Raw genomic sequence first — 20683 nt, 5'->3', positions numbered from 1 at the left:
TCTTTACCACTAGCATCATCTGGGAAGCTCCCTCTCCTTTCACTGACATTATGTATAATTGATTATTATTAAAATTTTGATATTCAAAAAAAAATCAGGTTGTCTCAAAGATGATTATCTTGTTTCTTGTTCTCACCAACAGCCATTATGGTTAACGTCTGGTTTTTCAGTGTTACCTTTTTATTCTGCCTGGTGATATCTTAATTACAGTTTAGTTTCCAGAATTATGACTGGTTAAAATGAAACTTATTCTTTCAGATACAGAATTCTCACAGATCCAGGCATAATTATTATTTTCCATCATATAAGAGAAGGAATAAGGACATAAAAGGCTTTTTACTCTGAGGCCAGAGGTTTGATTTGTTTTATTATATGCAGCATAGATATGTTGCTGTTTTTTTCCCTAAGTGACTAATAGAGATTTCATATTGCTACTTGCTTCCCACTCTCCCTCCCTTTGGCATTTTTATGCTTAAGTGAAATGACAGGGCATTGAGGAGGCTGTAGACACATGTGAGCCATGGCCTGATGCTACCTTTAATGATTTTTACTAGTTGTTAAGACTGTTCACAAGTGGTGCTTAGGAGACAGCAGAGCAGAGCAGAATGAAGAGAACACTGAAGGTGAAGAAGCCTGGCTGAACCCTAGGTCTGCCTGCTGGGTCTCTTACTTATAATTACTGTCTGGAGTTTGACTTGTTACTTAACATCTCTGCCTTCAGCATCCTCTATAGGTTAACTGCCCATTTTAGTAAGTTATTACTCTTTGCGACCCCACGGACTGCAGCCTCTCAGGCTCCTCCGTCCATGGGATTTTCCCGGCAAGAGTACTGGAGTGGGTAGCCTATCCCTTTTCCAGGGGTTCTTCCCGACTCAGGGATTGAACCCAAGTCTCCCGCATTGCAGGTGGATGCTTTACCCTCTAAGCCACCAGGGAAGCCCTAAATTGGATTGTCTATGTGAGCATTTATAGAGTACCTGGCATTGTAATAGGCTCTCAGAAAATGTTGAATTTTTTTTTTCCCCTCCTGTTTTCACCAAAGGAAAGTGTTGGAAAGTCCTCTAACTTACAGTAAATGATTTTAGGTCAAGTGGCATAGATTTATGTCTGTGCTCACATGTGTGCATGGGTGTGCAGAGACACACAAGTGATTTCCTAAGTTTAAAGGTGAAGTTCCATTTAAGATTTCTTCTTAAGTTTATTCTTTTGGACTTAAGTGTGATCCTGCAAAAGTGTAGCCATACAGTTGCATCTGCCTTTGTTCCTTGTTCATGTTTCCTGATGTCAGAGGGAGCTACGTTGTCGGCACTGTGCCTTTATGCTTGTAGACAGGAGGAGGGGGGGCGAGAACTGAGGAGAGAGGCGAGGAAGGAAGTTGGGAGGCCTGGGCAGAGGATAGGCTGCAGTCTGATAGCTCTTCTCTAGCACTATCTCAGATGGGTCGAAGAAGTTGGATGTTTGTTGATTTCTTCTTTCTGATGCTACAAGTACAGACTGTATTTCACTTTGAAAAACCTGAACTCACAGCAAGCTCCCTTGCTTATCTTTTTTATTTAAATATTTTAAAAACATGAATACTTTCATTAAATGTGCTAGAAACTATACATATTTAGCAAATTCCCTCTATCCCTTTGGCTTTATAGAATCTATACATATTTAGCAAATTCCCTCTATCCCTATGGTCATGTACTTCCCAGATTCATTCACAAAAAAGATCCAAAAATTTCAGAATATTTTAGATTATTAAAGCAAGGTTTCTTTAAAACGCCAGAAAACTGGCCATATAGATTTTAAGAAGATTGTAACAATTAATGTTAAAATAAAGATCATTAACTCTCTATTAAGAAGAAAATAAAATTATTGGAATACTCAAACTTTCACTTTTGATATTTGAATTTTCTCTGATGTTTCTTTGTTAAAAATATATTTCATTTCTTCAATTTCTATAAAAATTTTCTGAAATTGAGATTGTCTTGCATGAAATAATTTTCTTTTGCATTAGCTTGAAAATTGAGGTAAGGATGGGAAGAAAGCATATTTAGAGATGTTTCTTCTTAGGAGATTATAGTCAGGCTGCTTGGCCTTCTGTTTTGGTGGAGATGTTGAAGATGTCATCTTCTCACATATTTGTTATCATGGAATTTGTACTTCTGTGATGGCGTTTAATTCGACTATATTTTAAATTAAGAGGTTTGAGAGTGTTTGCTGTATAATAAATGGAATTCTCTTATTTTAGTTTATTCTGTGTGTGTTGTATTTTTATTTAAAGATGCACATGTTCTCATAGCTTAGCAGAATGGAAGTCAGACGAATATTGAGACCTTCAGGTCCTGCCTTAGAGAATATCTGTGTAATTTTTTTTCTTTCATTGTAGAGATACCAATCTGTATGTCTCATATACCTTAGAGTGTTGTTGGTAGGGTTGTATGAGATACTGTATGCTTTGAAAATTTAGGATCATTGCACAAAACTAAATGATTATTATTATTTGGAGTTGTAAATGTCTGAGGAATTGCTCATAAAGCAGAAAAGACAAAGGAGAGAGAGTTGCATGTGGAAATGACTTGTGTTTTCAAGCTCTGTGTTAGAAATTATGATATGGCAAAAGACTAATGTAATAAATACTTAAAAGCAAATAAAAGTTAAATTAACCTCTTATTTCTCTGCTCTTTACCATTTTATTGACCTTGAGCTGGATTTATTTTTAAGGAGTTTTATACATCAATGGCAGAATCCTCCAGCGATTCAGACCACTTCCGCTCTCGTGACCGGTTGAGTCGATGGGCTGCCAGTTCAGTACACAGGGAAGTTCGACATCGTCCTACTGTGGGTGTCACTGAGAAGGTCAACACGATAACCAGCACTTTACAGGTTAGTTTAGCAGTGGTAGCATGTGGTAGATTTTAACTAGGTTAAACTGAGAAATGGTTTAAGTCAGTGTATTAGTTTTTTATGACACAGTAACAAATTACCATAAAACTATTGTCTAAAAAACCCAGAAATTTATTTTCTTATAGTTCTAAAGGTCAAAATCTGACAGTGGTCTCATTGGGCTAAAAGCAGGATATCAGGAGGTCTGCATTCCTTTCTGGAGGCCCTAGGGAAATATCTGTTCCTTTTCCAGCCTTTTCTAGAGGCTGCTGAAATTTCTGGTCCTATAGCCCCTCCCTTACTCTTCACAGCCATAAGGGTGGGTTGGACCCTTCTTACGTCATGTTACTATGCCTACTCTTGCTTCCCTTTAAGGTTCCTTGTGAGTACCTTGGGTCCACCCCATAATCCAGAATAATCTCCCCATTTCAAGGTCCTTAATTTAGTTATATCTGCAAAATCCCTTTTGCCATATAAGGGAACGTATACACAGGTTTGAGAGATTAGGACCTAGACATTTTTGGGGCCATTATTCTGCTTAACACAGTCAGTAAAGATACTTGAGATATCTGATAGGTTGCGGAAATGTCTTGGGATAAGATAGTATTTCCAAATACTTTAAATACTCTGGGAGTGAAGCCAGTAGGAATTACCATAGTTTAGCTTCTTGTGGACATGTCTTTAGAGAAGTTGTTCCTATTTTGGGTAGGTAAATTATTCATGGATGAATGATATTGAGATGCCGTTTTTATTTAGAGGCTAGTTTTTGACAGTGTTTGGAAATTTGAGTGGGCATTTTATATGCCCTTCCTAGAAAGGGTTTGATAATGAGGTGGGGAAAGGGTATCATTTGGGGAAAAAGAAAACTCAAATAGAATTATTTTTTTCCTACCCTTTAATCTGTTACTTCTCTTTTGCCTAAATAACCATGGATTTTGGCTTTCAGTTGGTTTGAGTCATTATGCTTAGATAAAAAGAGGCTAATTTCTGGTGGAGAAACCATAATATGCTTTAAAACTCAGAAACCTATTTCTTTTGAAACTTATTTAAATTAACATAATATTGGATTTTTGTAGTGCAGATTCTTGTACTTTTCCACTAATGAAACATATTAATAAGTATATATTTGGAAAGAAATGCCTTCATTCAACTTTCAGGTGAAACCTAGCAAATTTCGTGGAAACCATTTTTATTGTAATTAGAAACAAATTTGTTTATAGCTAAAAGTTAAGGGCTACTTTATTTTCTTTTCTCTTAATCGAGTGCTAAGGTAAATAATTGAAATAACATTGATCCTCGTGATTTGCTTGTCTTGAACACAATCTACCACATTTTCCTCAAGATTTCTCTTCTATAAAGAGGGGGTGAAGTGTATAAATTGTTGACATGCACAAATTGCTGATGAGGGTTCTTATCCAATTTATGGTTTTGTTTCCAGCTTGTTATGGAGCCTTGGATAAGGACTGAAACCATTTGCTTCAGATTTCACAGGTGTAAATTGCAGATGGGCTTGAGTTTCTTTATCAGTGTTAATAAGATTTATTTGATATTTATGAAGTATATTGATGTCCAACTTAATTATTGTATCAGTTGTACCTTTTGCAAACAGTTGACCTAGTTCTTTGATTTACTGCTAAGATTGGGGAAAACATCATTTGGAGCAATTAGTAAAGCCCACTTTTTTTTAGGACACCAGTCGGAACCTGCGACAAGTCGACCAGATGCTTGGACATTATCGAGAGTATAGTAATGGACAGGCGGGGGCTATAGAACATGTAAGAATGTTTACAAATGTTTGCATTTTCTCTTACTAACCTTTTTGGAAGTTTAGTTGTTGAATATGAATATGAGATAAAGGAGATGACCATCATGAATAGTTTTGGCTTTTTTACTGGGTTACTATTTTGTAGTTTAAATTTAGGTTAGCTTGTCAGATGGATTGCCAACTACTGTGTATAGATTAGATTCTATTGAATTTGAAAGCTTTATTTATTAATTTTTTTTGGCTGTGTCACGTGACATGTAGGCTTTGTTCCCTGACGAGGATCAAACCACTGCAGTGGAAGCATGGAGTCTTAACCACTGGACTACTAGGGAAGTCTGAATTTGAGAGCATTAAATCAGAGGGGAAGAATTCAGGATATGAATTAAACTGAAACTTACTAAATTTGGACCATGGATATTCCTCATGGGGAATTAGGAATTTTAAGGATGGTTTAATTTAGTAAGACATGCTCATTATTTAAATAAATACTAAAACTCCATAGCCCTTTTTAGTGCTACTCCAGAGGTAACTGTTGTGACAGCTTCTTGTCTATCTTTTCACACATTTTCTGTGCATAAGTATCCATGTAACTGCTTTGAAAACCAGCATCCTGTAAAAAGTGTTATTTAACTTTTGTATAATAAGTGTTATGTAACTTTAATTCCTTTAATGTATATCATTTTTCATATGACACAGTAGCTCTTCCTCATTCTTTTGAACAGTTATAATATTCCATAGTATAGATGTATTTAGGTTATTGTTTGTTATTATGAACTGTGTAGCCATGACCGTCACTGTACACATTTGTTGTGTATAATCATGTATGATTCTTGGAAGTATAGGATTCCTGGGTTAAAGGACATGTGCAATTAAAAATTCTCCAGACATTTCAAAATGCCCTTTCAAGTATATGCCAATTTAAACACATGGGGATTTAATATAATTCACGTGGGGATGGAAGCCGGAAAGATACCCCAGAATTCTGGGATAAAATGAATATTTTTATTTGTTTGTTTGATTTTGGCCATGCCATATGGCTGGGGTGGCAGGGGAGGGGGTTTAATTCTCGGAAGAGAAATTGAACCTGGTCCCTAGGCAGTGAGAGTGTGAAGTCTTAAACATTGGGCCACCAGAGAATTCCCTAAAATGAATATTTTTTATTAATATTTTGCTAATTCCATCTCTTATTTCCTTCTTTTGGAATTTGCTAACTCATCTTCTCCAAACTCTTGGGAAACCAATTAAATTTATTCCTTCATGTTTCTAATTATGAGTGTACACTCTAAGACGACAGGTACTACATGTGTGCTGTAAAACTGATTATTTTATATATATCTGTGCTGTATGGCTTAATTGATGATTTATTTTCTTTTTACAAAGCAGAAATGTAGTCATCTCATTTGCTTGTAATTGGAGGCTAATTGCTTGAGTGCAGGGAACATATTTTCTCTTGTAAGGTTTTTTTACTACTTTCATTTAGAAAATAAACTTGGACTTTTTTGCATCTACCAGGTTTTTATGATTTATGATGTATTTGCAGATGATGCCATAGACTTTATATATTTAAGTAGCTCATGAGATGTTTTTGATTTAATTACCATATTAATAATGGTAGTTAATTTTTTGCTCCATAATTTATTAGTAAAAAATTAAAAACATTAACTAGTGGCAGAGAACTAACCTACTTTGAAAGGGAGAATATTAGATGAATTTCCCTTGGATTGAGTTATTGGGAAATAAAACTATATATTAGAGAAACTTCTGTATGGGTAAGCTTTTAAAACACAGTATGCGTTCTACTAGAATCGAGAGGCCTAGAATTGAATAACGCTGAGTTCTGGGGGAATGGTTTTATACATGAGAAATAAACTCAACAGGTATTTCATTTCCATCTGAATTACCCGTACATAAAATGTAGAGCCGCTCATATTTAAAACAGGACGTAGGAGAACAAGATTTCTTTACCTTGCACTGTGCCAAGTTGCTTTGGTCATGTCCGACTCTGCAACCCTATGGACTGTAGCCCTCCAGGCTTCTCTGTCCATGGGATTCTCCAGGCTAGAATACTGGAGTGGGTTGCCATTTCCTCCTCTAGGAGATCTTTTAGACCCAGGGATCGAACCCAAGTCTCTTATGTCTCCTGTATTGGCAGGCAGGTTCTTTACCACTAGCACCACCTGGGAAGCCCTCCTTTTATTTTAGGCCATTCTTTGGTCTAAATTCTCCTCCTTAATTTCTCCAAATTCTTGTTCTGTTAAAGTAGTTGGTTCTCAGTGATAACCCACTCACCCTCATACCAGAGGGGGATGTCTCTCATTGCTTTATATTACAGTCCCTCGATGGAGCAATGATTTCCACTCTACCACCTGTAAGTTACCTGGGGGCACACCTGCCTTAATCTATGGGAAGATGTGCAACTCGGAGTATTTCTCACAAGTCAGTCTGATGGGCTTCTCAGTATAAATTGCTTTCTTAGCATTAAAATATTTACTGTTATGAAATATAGCAGTAAAATGAGCATAACCTAAAAATGAGTGTATGTAACATGCCAACTATCAGGTGATTCATTTGAATCTTTTTATTTATATTCTTTAAGTCTTGTAAGTACATGATAGTGTTATCCTCTATTTTTAAAATTTTAATCATTGTGTGTTCTGTTTAGGAAGGGACTCTGGAAATTGATTTTTGTTTTTTGTTTCTTTTTGAGCCTGTGCTCCAGCTCATGCAAGTTCTCTTGCTCTGGAACCTAGTTTCTTTTCAATATTGTGTAGCAGATTAATTCATTTTGAAATTATTATTATTATTTTATTGAGGTATAGTTAATTTATAATATTGTATTAGTTTCTGGTATATGGCAAAGTGATTCAGTTATACACACATATTTATTAATATTCTTTTCCGTTATGGTTTATTATAGGATATAGGATATCAAATATAATTCCCTGTGCTAAACAGTAGGACCCTGCTTATCTGTTTTATATAGAATAGTTTGTGTCTGCTCATCTCAAACACCTAATTTATCCCCCACCTGCCCCCTTTCCCCTTGGTAACCATGGTTTGTTTTCTTTATCTATGAGTCTGTTTCTGTTTTGTAAATAACTTTGCTTGTGTCACATTTTATTTTCACATATAAGTGATATCATATTTGTCTTCCTTGTTCTAACTTACTTCATTTAGTATGATAATCTCTATATCCATCCATATTGCTGCAAATGGAGTTACTTCATTTTTAATGACTGAGTAATATTCCATTGTATATATGTATATACCACATCTTTATCCATTCATCTGTTGACATTTAGGTTGCTTCCATGTCTTGTCTATTGAAAATAGCGCAGCTATGAACTTTGGGGTATATGCATTTTTTTGAATTAAGAGTTTTTTCCAGATATATGCCCAGGGGTGGATTGTTGGATCTTATGGCAATTTTTAGTTTTTCAAGGAACATCCATAACGATTTCTGTAGTGCTGCACCAATTTAAATTCCATCCAACAGTGTAGGAGGGTTCCCTTTTCTCCATACCCTCAATGACATTTAGTATTTGTAGGCTTTTGATGATGGCCATTCTAACTAATGTGAGGTGATACCTCATTGTAATTTTGATTTGCATTTCTCCAGTAATTAGTGATGTTGAGTGTCTTTTCATGTGCCTATTGGCCATCTGTATGTCTTCTTTGGAGAAATGTCAATTTAGGTCTTTTGCCCCCTTTTTGGGGGGCATTGTTGGATGTTTGTTGTTGTTGCTGTTACTGACTTGTATTAGCTGTTTATCTACTTCTGCTTTATTGACTGTGCCAAAGCCTTTGACTGTGGATCATAACGAACTGTGGAAAGTGCTTACAGAGATGGGAATACTTGACCACCTTACCTACCTCCCAAGAAATCTGTATGCAGGTTAGGAAGCAACAGTTAGAACCACACATTGAACAATGGACTGGTTCCAAATTGGGAAAAAGGAGTACGTCAAGGCTGTATATTGTCACTGTGCTTATTTAACTTTATATTCAGAGTACATCATGCGAAATGCTGGGCTGGATGAAGCACAAGATGGAATCACATTTCTGGGAGAAACATCAATAACCTCAGATATGCAGAAGACACCACCCTTATGGCAGAAAGCAAACAGGAACTAAAGAGCCTCTTGATGAAAGTGAAAGAGGAGAGTGAAAAAACTGGCTTAAAACTCAACATTCAAAAAACTAAGATCATGGCATCTGGTCCCATCACTTGTTGGCAAATAGATGGGGAAACAATGGAAAAATTGAGAGACTTTATTTTCTTGGGCTCCAAAATTGCTGCAGATGGTGACTGCAGTCACGAAATTAAAAGATGCTTGCCCCTTGAAAGAAAAGCTATGACCAAGCTAGACAGCATATTAAAATATAGAGACATTACTTTGCCAACAAAGGTCCATCTAGTCAAAGCAATGTTTTTTCCAGTAGTCATGTATGGATGTGAGAGTTAGACCATAAAGAAGACTGAGTGCGGAAACATTGATGCTTTTGACCTGTGGTGCTGGAGAAGACTCTTGAGAGTCCCTTGGACTGCAAGGAGATCTAACCAGTCCATCCTAAAGGAAATCAACCCTGAGTATTCATTGGAAGGACTGATGCTGAAGCTGAAACTCCAGTACTTTGGCCACCTGATGTGAAGAACTGACCCCTTCGAAAAGACCCTGATGCTGGGAAAGATTGAAGGCGGGAGGAGAAGGAGACGACAGAGATGGTTGGATGGCATCACCGACTTGATGGACGTGAGTTTGTGCAAGCTCTGGGAGTTGGTGATGGACAGGGGAGCCTGGCGCGCTGCAGTCCATAGGATTGCAAAGAGTCAGACATGACAGAGCGACTGAACTGAACTGTACTGAGCTGTTTATTTTGGAAATCCTTTGTTGGTCCCATTGTTTGGAAATATTTTCTCCCATTTTGTAGGTTGTCCTTTTGTTCTACCTATGATTTCCTTTGCTGTGCAAAAGCTTATAAATTTGATGTCTCATTTGTTTATTTTTGCTTTTATTTGTATTGCTTTGGTAGACTAACCTAAGAAAACATTGCTTTGATTTATGTTGGTACAGATTTTACATATGTTCTCTTCTGGGAGTTTTGTGGTGTTGTGTCTTATATTTAAACCTTTAAGCCATTGAGTTTATTTTGTGTATGGTGTGAGGGAGTGTTCTAACTTGATTGATTTACCTGTGGCTTTCCAGCCTTCCCAACACTACTTGCTGTTGTGTGGTGCTGTGTCAAAGGAGGCTGGGTATGACTCTGGGTATGTGGGTTTATTTCTGGGCTCTCTGCTCTGTTCCATTGATTCATATATCTTTTTTTTTTTTTTAAACCAATACCATGCTTCTTGATGTAGCTTTTTGTAGTATTGTCTGAAGTCTGGGAGGGTTATACCTCCAGCTTTGTTCTTTTTCCTCACGATCGCTTTGGCAATTCTGGGTTTTTTGTGGTTCCATATAAATTTTAGGATTATTTGTTCTAGTTCTGTGAATAATGTCATGGGTAATTTGATGGGATTTGCATTAAACCTGTAGATTGCTTTCAGTTGTATGGCCATTTTTAACAATATTAATTATTCCAGTCCAAGAGCATGGTATATCTTTCCATTTCTTTGTCATCTTCAGTTCTTTATCAATGTTTTATAGTTTTCAGCATATAGATCTTTCACCTCCTTGGTCAGGTTTATTCCTGAGTATTTCTTTGTGATTTATTTTTTAAACTTTTATCTATTTATTTTTGGCCGTGGTCTTCGTCGCTGTGTGGGATTTCTCTGGATGGGGAGAGTGAGATCTCCTCTCTAGTTGCATAGCATGGGCTTCTCACTGTGGGGGTTTCTTTTGTTACAGAGCATGGGCTTAGGGTGCGTGGAGTTTTTATCATGAATAGATGTTGAATTTTGGTTAATCAATTTTAACCATTGTTCAACTGTTAAAAGAATTTTCTCCATGTTAAATATCCATTGTCTAATTGAAATTAGCATTTCTCTTTTAACATATAAGAGATTTCCTAGGAAATAAGATCAGCTATTCTGCTCTAGGTAAGATAATAACTTTTATTATTAACTTAGATTTATAAATGATACTAATGCTAAATCTCAGGAAATGGATATAAGTGATATATAGTTTACCTTTGAACAACATGGAGGTTGGGACTCTGACCTTCCATGCAGTTGAAAATTTGTGTATAACTTGTAGTTGGCTCTTGGTGTCTGAGTTTCCTCCCTGTCTGAACTTCTCCATATTTACAGTTCTGTGTTCGTGGATTCAGCCAACCTTGGATCATGCGATACTGTGCTATTTACTATTGAAAAAAATCTGCATATAAGTAGACAAGTGTAGTTCACACCCGTGTTGTTCAAAGGTCAACTGTATATAAACTTATATATTTATTTTATTGAGATTTAGTTTTGTGAACATAATTTGTCAGTGAGTGAGGGACAATATAAATATTCAGTGCAATGTTTTCCTCCTGAGATGATTTCTTCAAACAAGAGAATTGTGGGAATTATTTCTGTTGGTTTTGAAGGGTCAAGAGTCATGATCAGTCAATTTTTGGAATACTTTTTCTTGAAATGTACATGATTTTGCTGTTGTTTTCTTGAATCTTTATTCCAACGCTAAATGTAATTCTTTGCTTATTATATGTGAAGGTCTTGCTCTGTGAAGAGTTGAGCAGTGTTAGAGGATCGGCAATGGGTGTGTGGTGTTTCATAGGAAAACAGCACCTACCTCTTTGGGAATTTCTGCCTAAGTTTAGTTTACAGGCTCTTTCTTTTTTTTTTTTTTTGGTAGAAACTCATTTAATTGTTTCAGTAGTCCTAGTGGGCAGAAGCTGTTGGGGCATGGAATGGTCACTAACTTGCATAGTCTCACAGTAAGTCAGTGACAGAGCCAAGGATAGGACATTATCCCCAAACCCAGCACCAGGGTTTGTTCTTGTCATTCAGTTGTGGTTACCCATGTTTTCATGATGCTGTGAATTTTTTTTTTTTTCTGAAAATTGGGATTTTGGATTCCAAGTTTGAAGGGTTATATAATTTACATTGATAAACTAGATTTTGGAGGTTATCTTAACTGATTGAAGATCCAAAGCCCATCGTCATACAAGTCATTAAGGTTACATCTGGTACAATGTCCAGAATGAGAGTTAGATGGAACAAATGTGGAAACAGAATGGGAGGGAGTCTAGTGCTGAGCTTGGATTGGCATTGAAGGCTTGTCAGAGTTGGCAGTTCTAGCTGCCACTTAAGGCAATGTGGTGGATTCTGCAAGTTTCCTTCCCCCTTCTTCCTAAGTGATAACTGTTGATTTTTTTTTTTTTTTTCTAACTAGCCTTTCTTGTAGCCATAGCAGCCAACAAGCCATATTAAGTTGGATGATATGATTTAGGATCTTTGGGCTCAGTGAACTTTATGAACTTAAGGAGGTGTCATCCTGTGTTATTTCTCATGCTATAAATTTTTTTGGAAGTCTGAGAACATTTGGTCCAAAAAGAACCTATGTTATGAAAGTGTTAGTTGCTCAGTCGTGTCTGACTCTATGCAACCCCATGGACTGTAGCCTGCTAGGCTCCTCTGTCTATGGAATTCTCTGGGTAAAAATACTGGAGTGGGTTGCCATGCCCTCCTCCAGGGGATCTTCCCAACCCAGGGATCAAACCCGGGTCTCCTGCATAGCAGACAGATTATTTACCATCTGAGCCACCAGGGAAGCCCTATGGCAAAGTTGTATTTGCAAGTTTACTGGGAAGATTTGGAATATATTGTACTCCTGGGTTAAATAGTGCAGTTGAATTGCCTAGTGTTTAGGATATTTCTAGGACTGTATGTTACTATTCATGAGAGAACAGGTCTGTTTTTTATGTTAATGTTATAGAAATGGAATGCCCTTAAGGAATGTTCAACATAGAAAGTTAATACATTCTGCAGTAGAAATTTGGACGGTAGCTGATGAGGCTGAAGTAGTTAATACTCCATATAAAGGAAAGATACAGTTCTCTTAATTCAAATCATTAGATTCACTAAGTACATTTTTAAGGTAAAGATTGGTTAAAATATAATAATGTCAAGTTAGACCTTAGAGGCATGTATTAACAGGTCATTTTTCTTCAAATTAAGCACTCTGATTCAAATTTCCCTTTGGGAATAATAGACTGTTACCATCTGGCATATGAACTTTGGAAAAATTTGAATGTTACGTAACAATGTCCAGGTTTTTTTTCTTTTTAGTGGGTTTCAGTTGTCAGATATACATAGTGACAGCCCAGAAGGATAATGTTAGATTCTTGGAGCCAGACATGAGCCACTTGTAATATTCCAGAGCCAAAGGTACTCATACCTTTCTCTCTGGCTGAGTTCTGATAATTGCCCTAAAGGTGAGAACTGTACCAACTTTTAACGACTTTAGTGTTAAGTAGTAAGAGTCTCTGGATAAGAAATTGTAATGGAACAACTGAATTCTGTTAGAACCCTCTTTTTGTTAATATATTTCAGATCTTAGGAGTTAGGTTCTTAGACCCTTATGTTTAAAATTTTATTGCCAAGTTTCCCATGAAACTACTAGACAGAATTTTTTATAAAATTTTGCTTTGAAACTAGTGGAAAACTGTAGACTTTGGAGTCAGACTTATTACTGAATCCTGAACTTTTTCCACTAGAAACCACTTCAGTGATTTTGGGCAAGTTATTAAACCTTTCTAAACTTGAGTTTAATCATCTGAAAAATGAACATAATTATATATGCCTTATAGAGCTGACATTTATTGAAGTAGTCATGCTGTTTTAGACTCTTGTTAAACCTTTATGTTCTTGTTACTTCTTTAATTCATCAAGTAATCCCTATCTTCAAGTGTTGGCTGTGTTCTTAATATAGTACTTGGTATTTTAGGCAGGCCTTCCCTGGTGGCCCAGTGGTAAAGAACCAACCTGCCAAGGCAGGTGATGTGAGTTCATCCCTGGGTCGAGAAGATCCCCTGGAGAAGGAAATGGCAACCCTCTCCAGTATTCTTGCCTGTGAAATCCCATGGACAGAGGAGCCTGGCGGTTTGCAGTCCATGGGGTCACAAGAGTCGGACACGACTGAGTGACTAAATCACCACAGCACATTATAGGCATTCAGTACTTTCCTGGAATTCATTGGGTCTAACTTAAGTTTCTTTTGTATATTATTGTGACTATAAACAACATACTGTGTTATAGTATTCACAGTGATAAGTGTACCTGATTATTTTGACTTCAATACACTAAATAGGCAGCATACGTAATATTGCTTTTGCCCCATGATTATATTGCCTGTCCACCCAAAATACAATAAGCTACTATTAAAAGTACATTCCATTTTTCATGCATGCTTATTTAATAACATTACAAATATTTTATGGAAGTACTTTTAAAAAATTTTAAAAAACTATGGTTAGAATATGTGTTCTGTATGGGCTTTGAATATATGAGATTTCATTTAAAAATAAAATAGTTACATAAATAAAGGGGATTTCTAAATTTGGAAAGTATTTATATGGACTTATATTTCCATAAATCAGCATGTGCAGAGAGGTTAGGGATAGCAGTCAGAGATAGTGATCTTTTTGATAAATGAAAAAGATAGCAGCAGCCATTTAAAAAATACATTTCAGCAACAGATGGTGGGACTGGAAAAATATGGAATCCATAAATTTGCGCTCTAATTTTATAAAATGCCCCACCTCCTCCACCTCTTCTTTCTGTCCTCCTCCTTCTCTTTGTTCTAGTGTTAATAGTAGAAGATAAATAGGCTGTAAGGGACCAAAGGAGAGCTGATAAAATTAACTCTACAGCCAATCTATTTTGCAGTCTATTGCCAGATCAACCTTGACATTCTGTGGGGAAACAGTCAGTGAAGGAAAGTCAAGTAGAAAGCACTTAATTGGTGTGCCCATGGCTGTCATTATTATGTTGGAGAAAATTTTTGACATCACCTCTTCTCTGCCTCTACTTCTGCCCTGGATTTTGCCACGTTGACCTTACACTTGTAAATCAAGTACTTCAATTTTTCTTTTTTATACAACATGAATGAACTGCCTCCATAGTCACCTGTGCTGTATTTGTTGTGAATGTTTGCTAAATACTGACTTTACTGTCAGGTGAAACCAGGGTAAATGGTTAGATGAAATATTCACATGTTTCCAGTTTCTGCTCATCCATGCAGCCACGTGGATGCAGTTAACCTATACATGACCAGATTTGCATGTATTTCTGTATAATCTGTGTTAGGGGATGTGTGTTTTCCTAGTATGAAAATAAAGGATAATTTGGAGTAAGAAAGTATCTGAAGAAACTAAATAGGATCTTTAATGGTTTCCACAATTTAAGCCTACTTTGAATTGCAACGGGCTTCCCTTGTGGCTCAGCTGGTAAAGAATCCGCCTGCAGTGTGGGAGACCTGGGTTCAATCCCTGGGTTGGGAAGGTGCCCTGGAGAAGGGAAAGCCTATCCACTCCAGTATTCTGGCCTAGAGAATTCCATGGACTGTATAGTCCATGGGGTCGCAAAGAGTTGGACATGACTGAGCGTCTTTCACTTCACTTGAATTGCAACATTTAGAATTTTTACCAAGGTCGTTGTTGATTTTTTTTTTTAGTTGTGTTTTTCATTTGTATGTAAGCTAATTATTTGAATATTTGTTACCTATTGTGTTTATGTGTGAGTAATTACTGTTCCTATTTTATTTTTGTTTTATTCCTACTTTATTATGGAAATTCCTCTTTGTGAAAGTAATGGTAGATAGTTTTTTTTTCCCTCTTGTTCAATGAGCTTAATTTTGTTGAGAATATGAGTATGTGAGATACACTGCTTATTAGTATCAATAACTATAAGTTGACCATGGAAGTTAATCCTTGTGGCTCTTTGCCTTTTCTCATCTTGTCTTACTGAGGGCAAATTTTACTTAATATGATTTATTTCATAGGCATTTTTGATACTGTGTGTGGAGTTGGTGCCTAGTTTCTTAGCTGTTTACTGTTGCTTGGAAACCTTACCTTCCCAAAGACTGGTCAAGAGGTTTAGTTATTAATGAATTTTGGAAAGTCAGTATATATATATATTTTTCACTGAAAGAAACAAACCAGAGTCCCAATCCCAGGTGAGGTGAAGTTTAGCATAACTCTTCCACTGACTACAGCTGTAACACCTTCACTGAATGCATGGAGTAGCTTTTTGAGGACTCTGAAAAGTAAAGACAGTTAGTCCTTGTTGCATGGTTTTGATGTGCATGAATTTTATTACCTCTATGTGGTCAAAATAACACCCATCCTTAAACAATACAATTCAAATTTCAATTAACACAACATTGTATTAATTAATGATGAGTAACTGCAAAAAAGGAGAAACTTTGCTGCTAGCTCTTCGGGCCACACCTTACTGTGTAAATAACAAATCGCTGCTTTTGAAGTTTGTTGCTGATTGGTTGCAGACAATGAAAAGTATGATTGTGATAGTTTGCTTCTATTCCAGTGACAAACCTTGCTATTTATAAAAATAAATAATAATAATAAAGGAATTGGTCAAAAAGGTGAAAGTGTTGCAAAGAAATGAAAATTGATAATGCTAAAATGAAATTTGAATTATATTATGTAGGAGTTACACATAGGTTTTATAAAGATATAGGAAGGGTGGTGGGGAGGAATAGTTAGGGAGTTTGGGATTGACAGGTACACACTGCTATTAATATATTTAAAATAGTTAGCCAACAAGGACCTACTGTATAGTACAGGAAATTCTGCTCAATGTTATTAACGACCTAAGTGGGAAAAGAATTTGAAAAATAATGGATACATGTGTATGTATAACTGAGTCACTTCACTGATAACCGAATCACTTTGCTGTACACCTGAAACTAACACAACATTGTTAATCAGCTATACTCCAGTATAAAATAAAAAGTAAAAAGAAATAGCTGAGAGTGAGAATAGTGACAGTTTTGCTGTTTAAGAGTCTGTAGATGTACAGAGGAATTCAGTGAGTCTTTAGGGAATGATATTTTTCTGAAGAGTTTCTTCAGATTAAAACATCCCATTTCTTCACTCATGTTTGCTCTTACATTCAGCATCTGTAATCATCACAATGAAAACTGCCATTTACTGGACAAACCAATCTTCCCTAGTAGTAGTAGCTAGTAGCTCAGTTGTGTCCGACTCTTTGCGACCCCATGGACTGTAGTCTATCATGCTCCTCCGTCCATGGGATTTTCCAGTCAAGAGTGCTGGAGTGGATTGCCATTTCCTTCTCCAGGGGATCTTCCCGACCCAGGAATCGAACCTGGGTCTCCTGCATTGCAGGCAGACGCTTTACCGTCTGAGCCTCCCTAGGCATTGCTCTAATTATTCTACATACATTATGTTATTTCATCCTCAAAATAAAGTGTTAGTCTGTGAAATAGGTCAACAGGAGCAGATGCAGAAGTAATATAGTTGAGGCAAGTATGGGCTTTCTTCTGGTTCTTCTGAATCATGATGTTTTTAATGATTACACCCCTTATATGGAGTATGACTGCTGCTTAGGTGATTTCTCTTCATATATTTTATTTGCAGTATACTCAGTCTTTCTGAGTTTTATATATCTATGCAATATATATATATATATTTCAATTCACTGAGCTTGACTTATATTTTGTCTCAAATTAGACCTTCAAATAGAGACGTCAGAGGCCTTTCAGAGATGTTGATGAGAGTTTTTAAAATTTGCTCTTTTATTATTAATCTGAAAGCTTATAATTTATTGACTCCTTTCCAAAATGATGAGTTATTTCCCTAGCATTCTCTACTGGTGACCAATGATATTTTTTTTTTTTTCTTTTTGAGTATCATTAACTTATGAACTTAGGCGTATTGGAACAGCTTTATTCCATTGTAGTTAGTATTTTTATTGATGCCCAAATTATTTCATCTGTCACTAGAAAGAGATTTTTCAACTTGAATTGTTTGTTTAAAAGAATGTCTTAACAATTTGAATGAACTACCTTGTAAACAAGTATTGCCATTCAATTTCAGTGGCTGAGTTTTATTTTTATTTCTACTGGGTCAGTTCAGTTCAGTCGCTCAGTTGTGTCTGACTCTTTCTGACCCCATGGACTGCAGCACGCCAGGCTTCCCTGTCCATCTACAACTTCGGGAGCTTACTCAGACTCATGTCCATTGAGTTGGTGATGCCATCCAACCATCTTGTCCTCTGTCATCCCCTTCTCCTCCTGCCTTCAATCTTTCCCAGCATCAGGGTCTTTTCCAGTGAGTCAGTTCTTCACATCAGGAGGCCAAAGTATTGGAGTTTCAGCTTCAGCATCAGTCCTTCCAGTGAACACCCAGGACTGATCTCCTTTAGGATGGACTGGTTGGATCTCTTTGCAGTCCAAGGGATTCTCAAGAGTCTTCTTCAACATCACAGTTCAAAAGCATTAGTTCTTCAGTGCTCATCTTTCTTTATCGTCCAACTCTCACATCTATACATGACTGCTGGAAAAACCATAGCTTTGATTAGATGGACCTTTGATATGCTGTCTAGGTTGGTCATAGCTTTTCTTCCAAGGAGCAAGCGTCTTTTAATTTCATGACTGTAGTCACCATCTGCAGTGATTTTGGAGCCCCCCAAAATAAACAATTCCATTGTTTACCCATCTATTTGCCGTGAAATGATGGGACTGGATGCCATGATCTTAGTTTCCTGAATGTTGAGTTTTAAGCCAACTTTTTCACTCTCCTCTTTCACTTTCATCAAGAGGCTCTTTAGTTCTTTTCGCTTTCTGCCATGAGGGTGGTGTCATCTGCGTTTCTGAGGTTATTGATATTTCTCCCAGCAATCTTGATTCCAGCTTGTGCTTCCTCCAACCCAGTGTTTCTCATGATGTACTCTGCATATAAGTTAAATAAGCAGGTGACAATATACAGCCTTGATGTACTCCTTTTCCTATTTGGAACCAGTCTGTTGTTCCATGTCCAGTTCTAACTGTTGCTTCTTGACCTACATACATATTTCTCACGAGGCAGAACACCTGGTCTGATATTCCCAATCTCTTTCAGAATTTTCCACAGTTTATTGTGATCCACACAGTCAAAGGCTGTGGCGTAGTCAATGAAGCAGAAATATATGTTTTTCTGGAACTCTCGCTTTTTCTATGATCCATCAGATGTTGGCAATTTTATCTCTGGTTCCTCTGCCTTTTTTAAATCCAGCTTGAACATCTGGAAGTTCACGGTTCATGTACTGTTGAAGCCTGGCTTGGAGGATTTTGAGCATTACTTTGCTAGTGTGTGAGATGAATGCAGTTGTGCAGTAGTTTGAACATTCTTTGGCATTGCCTTTCTTTGGGATTGGAATGAAAACGGACCTTTTCCAGTCCTGTGGCCACTGCTGAGTTTTCCACATTTGCTGGCATATTGAGTGCAGCACTTTCACAGCATCATCTTTTAGGATTTGAAATAGCTCAACTGGAATTCCATCACCTTCACTAGTTTTGTTCATAGTGATGCTTCCTAAGGCCCACTTGATTTGCATTCCAGGATGTCAAGCTCTAGGTGAGTGATCATACCATCGTGGTTATGTGGGTTATGAAGATCTTTTTTGTATAGTTGTTCTGTGTATTGTTGCCACCTCTTCTTAATATCTCCTGCTTCTGTTAGGTTCATACTGTTTCTGTCCTTTATTGTGCCCATCTTTGCATGAAATGTTCTCTTGGTATCTCTAACTTTCTTGAAGAGATCGCTGCTGCTGCTGCTGCTAAGTCACGTCAGTTGTGTCTGACTCTGTGCGACCCCATAGACGGCAGCCCACCAGGCTCCCCCGTCCCTGGGATTCTCCAGGCAAGAACACTGGAGTGGGTTGCCATTTCCTTCTCCAATGCATGAAAGTGAAAAGTGAAAGGGAAGTCTCTCAGTCGTGTCCAATTCTTAGCGACCCCATGGACTGCAGCCTACCAGGCTCCTCCATCCATGGGATTTTCCAGGCAAGAGTACTGGAGTGGGTTGCCAGTGCCTTCTAGTCTTTCCCATTTTATTGTTTTCCTCAATTTCTTTGCATTGATCATTGAGGAAGGCTTTCTTATCTCTCCTTGCTACTCTTTGGAACTCTGCATTCAAATGGCTATATCTTTCCTTTTCTCCTTTGCCTTTAGCTTCTCTTCTTTTCTCAGCTATTTGTAAGGCCTCCTCAGACAACCATTTTGCCTTTTTGCATTTCTTTTTCTTGGGGATGGTCTTGATCCCTGACTCCTGTATAGTGTCATGAACCTCCATCCATAGTTCTTCAGGCAGTCTGTCTATCAGACATAATCCCTTGAATCTATTTGTTACTTGCACTGTGTAATTGTAAAGGATTTGATTTAGGCCATATCTGAACGTTCTAATGGTTTTCCCTACTTTCTTCAATTTAAGTCTGATTTTGTCAATAAGGCGTTCATGATCTGAGCCATAGTCAGCTCCCAGTTTTTCCTGACTGTATAGAGCTTCTCCATCTTTGGCTGCAAGGAATATAATCAATCTGATATTGGTATTGACCATCTGGTGATGTCCACGTGTAGAGTCATCTCTTGTGTTGTTGGAAGAGGGTGTTTGCTGTGACCAGTGCGTTCTCTTGGCAAAACTCTTTAGCCTTTGCCCTGCTTCATTCTGTACTCCAAGGCCAAACTTGCCTGTTACTGCAGTTATCTCTTGACTTCCTACTTTTTCATTCCAGTCCCCTATATGAAAAGGACATCTTTTTTGGTTATTATTTCTAGAAGGTCTGGTAGGTCTTCATAGAACCGTTCAACTTCAGCTTTTTCAGCATTACTGGTTGGGGTGTAGACTTGGATTACTGTGGTATTGAGTGGTTTACCTTGGGAGTGAACAGAGATCATTCTTTCATTTTTGAGATTGCATCCAAATACTGCATTTTGGACTCTTTTGTTGACTATGATGGCTACTCCATTTCTTCTAAGGGATTCCTACCCATAATAGTAGATATAATGGTCATCTGAGTTAAATTCACCCATTCCAGTTCATTTTAGTTCACTGATTCCTAAAATGTTGATGTTCACTCTT

At 37.2% G+C, this 20683-nt stretch overlaps 1 protein-coding gene across 21 annotated transcripts in view; it reads left to right on the top strand.

Moving 5' to 3' along the window:
- The window catches only part of CEP128 (centrosomal protein 128), a 605049-nt gene that overhangs the window by 142328 nt on the left and 442038 nt on the right, over nucleotides 1-20683 (top strand). For 18 of the 21 annotated variants that reach the window (XM_055538802.1, XM_055538798.1, XM_055538795.1 and 15 more), the window contains 2 exons: nucleotides 2710-2871; nucleotides 4560-4646. The exons of 2 other annotated variants lie outside the window; for them this stretch is intronic. In XM_055538802.1, the coding sequence (XP_055394777.1) occupies nucleotides 2710-2871; nucleotides 4560-4646 (249 nt within the window). The remainder of the gene's footprint in view (nucleotides 1-2709; nucleotides 2872-4559; nucleotides 4647-20683) is intronic. One more of the 21 variants, XM_055538796.1, reaches the window with a different exon arrangement.

Source organism: Bubalus kerabau, chromosome 10 (assembly GCF_029407905.1).
Source record: "Bubalus kerabau isolate K-KA32 ecotype Philippines breed swamp buffalo chromosome 10, PCC_UOA_SB_1v2, whole genome shotgun sequence".
NCBI lineage: Eukaryota > Metazoa > Chordata > Mammalia > Artiodactyla > Bovidae > Bubalus > Bubalus kerabau.
The sequence above is the reverse complement of the archived record's forward strand: the minus strand, read 5'-3'. Positions and strand labels throughout refer to the sequence as shown.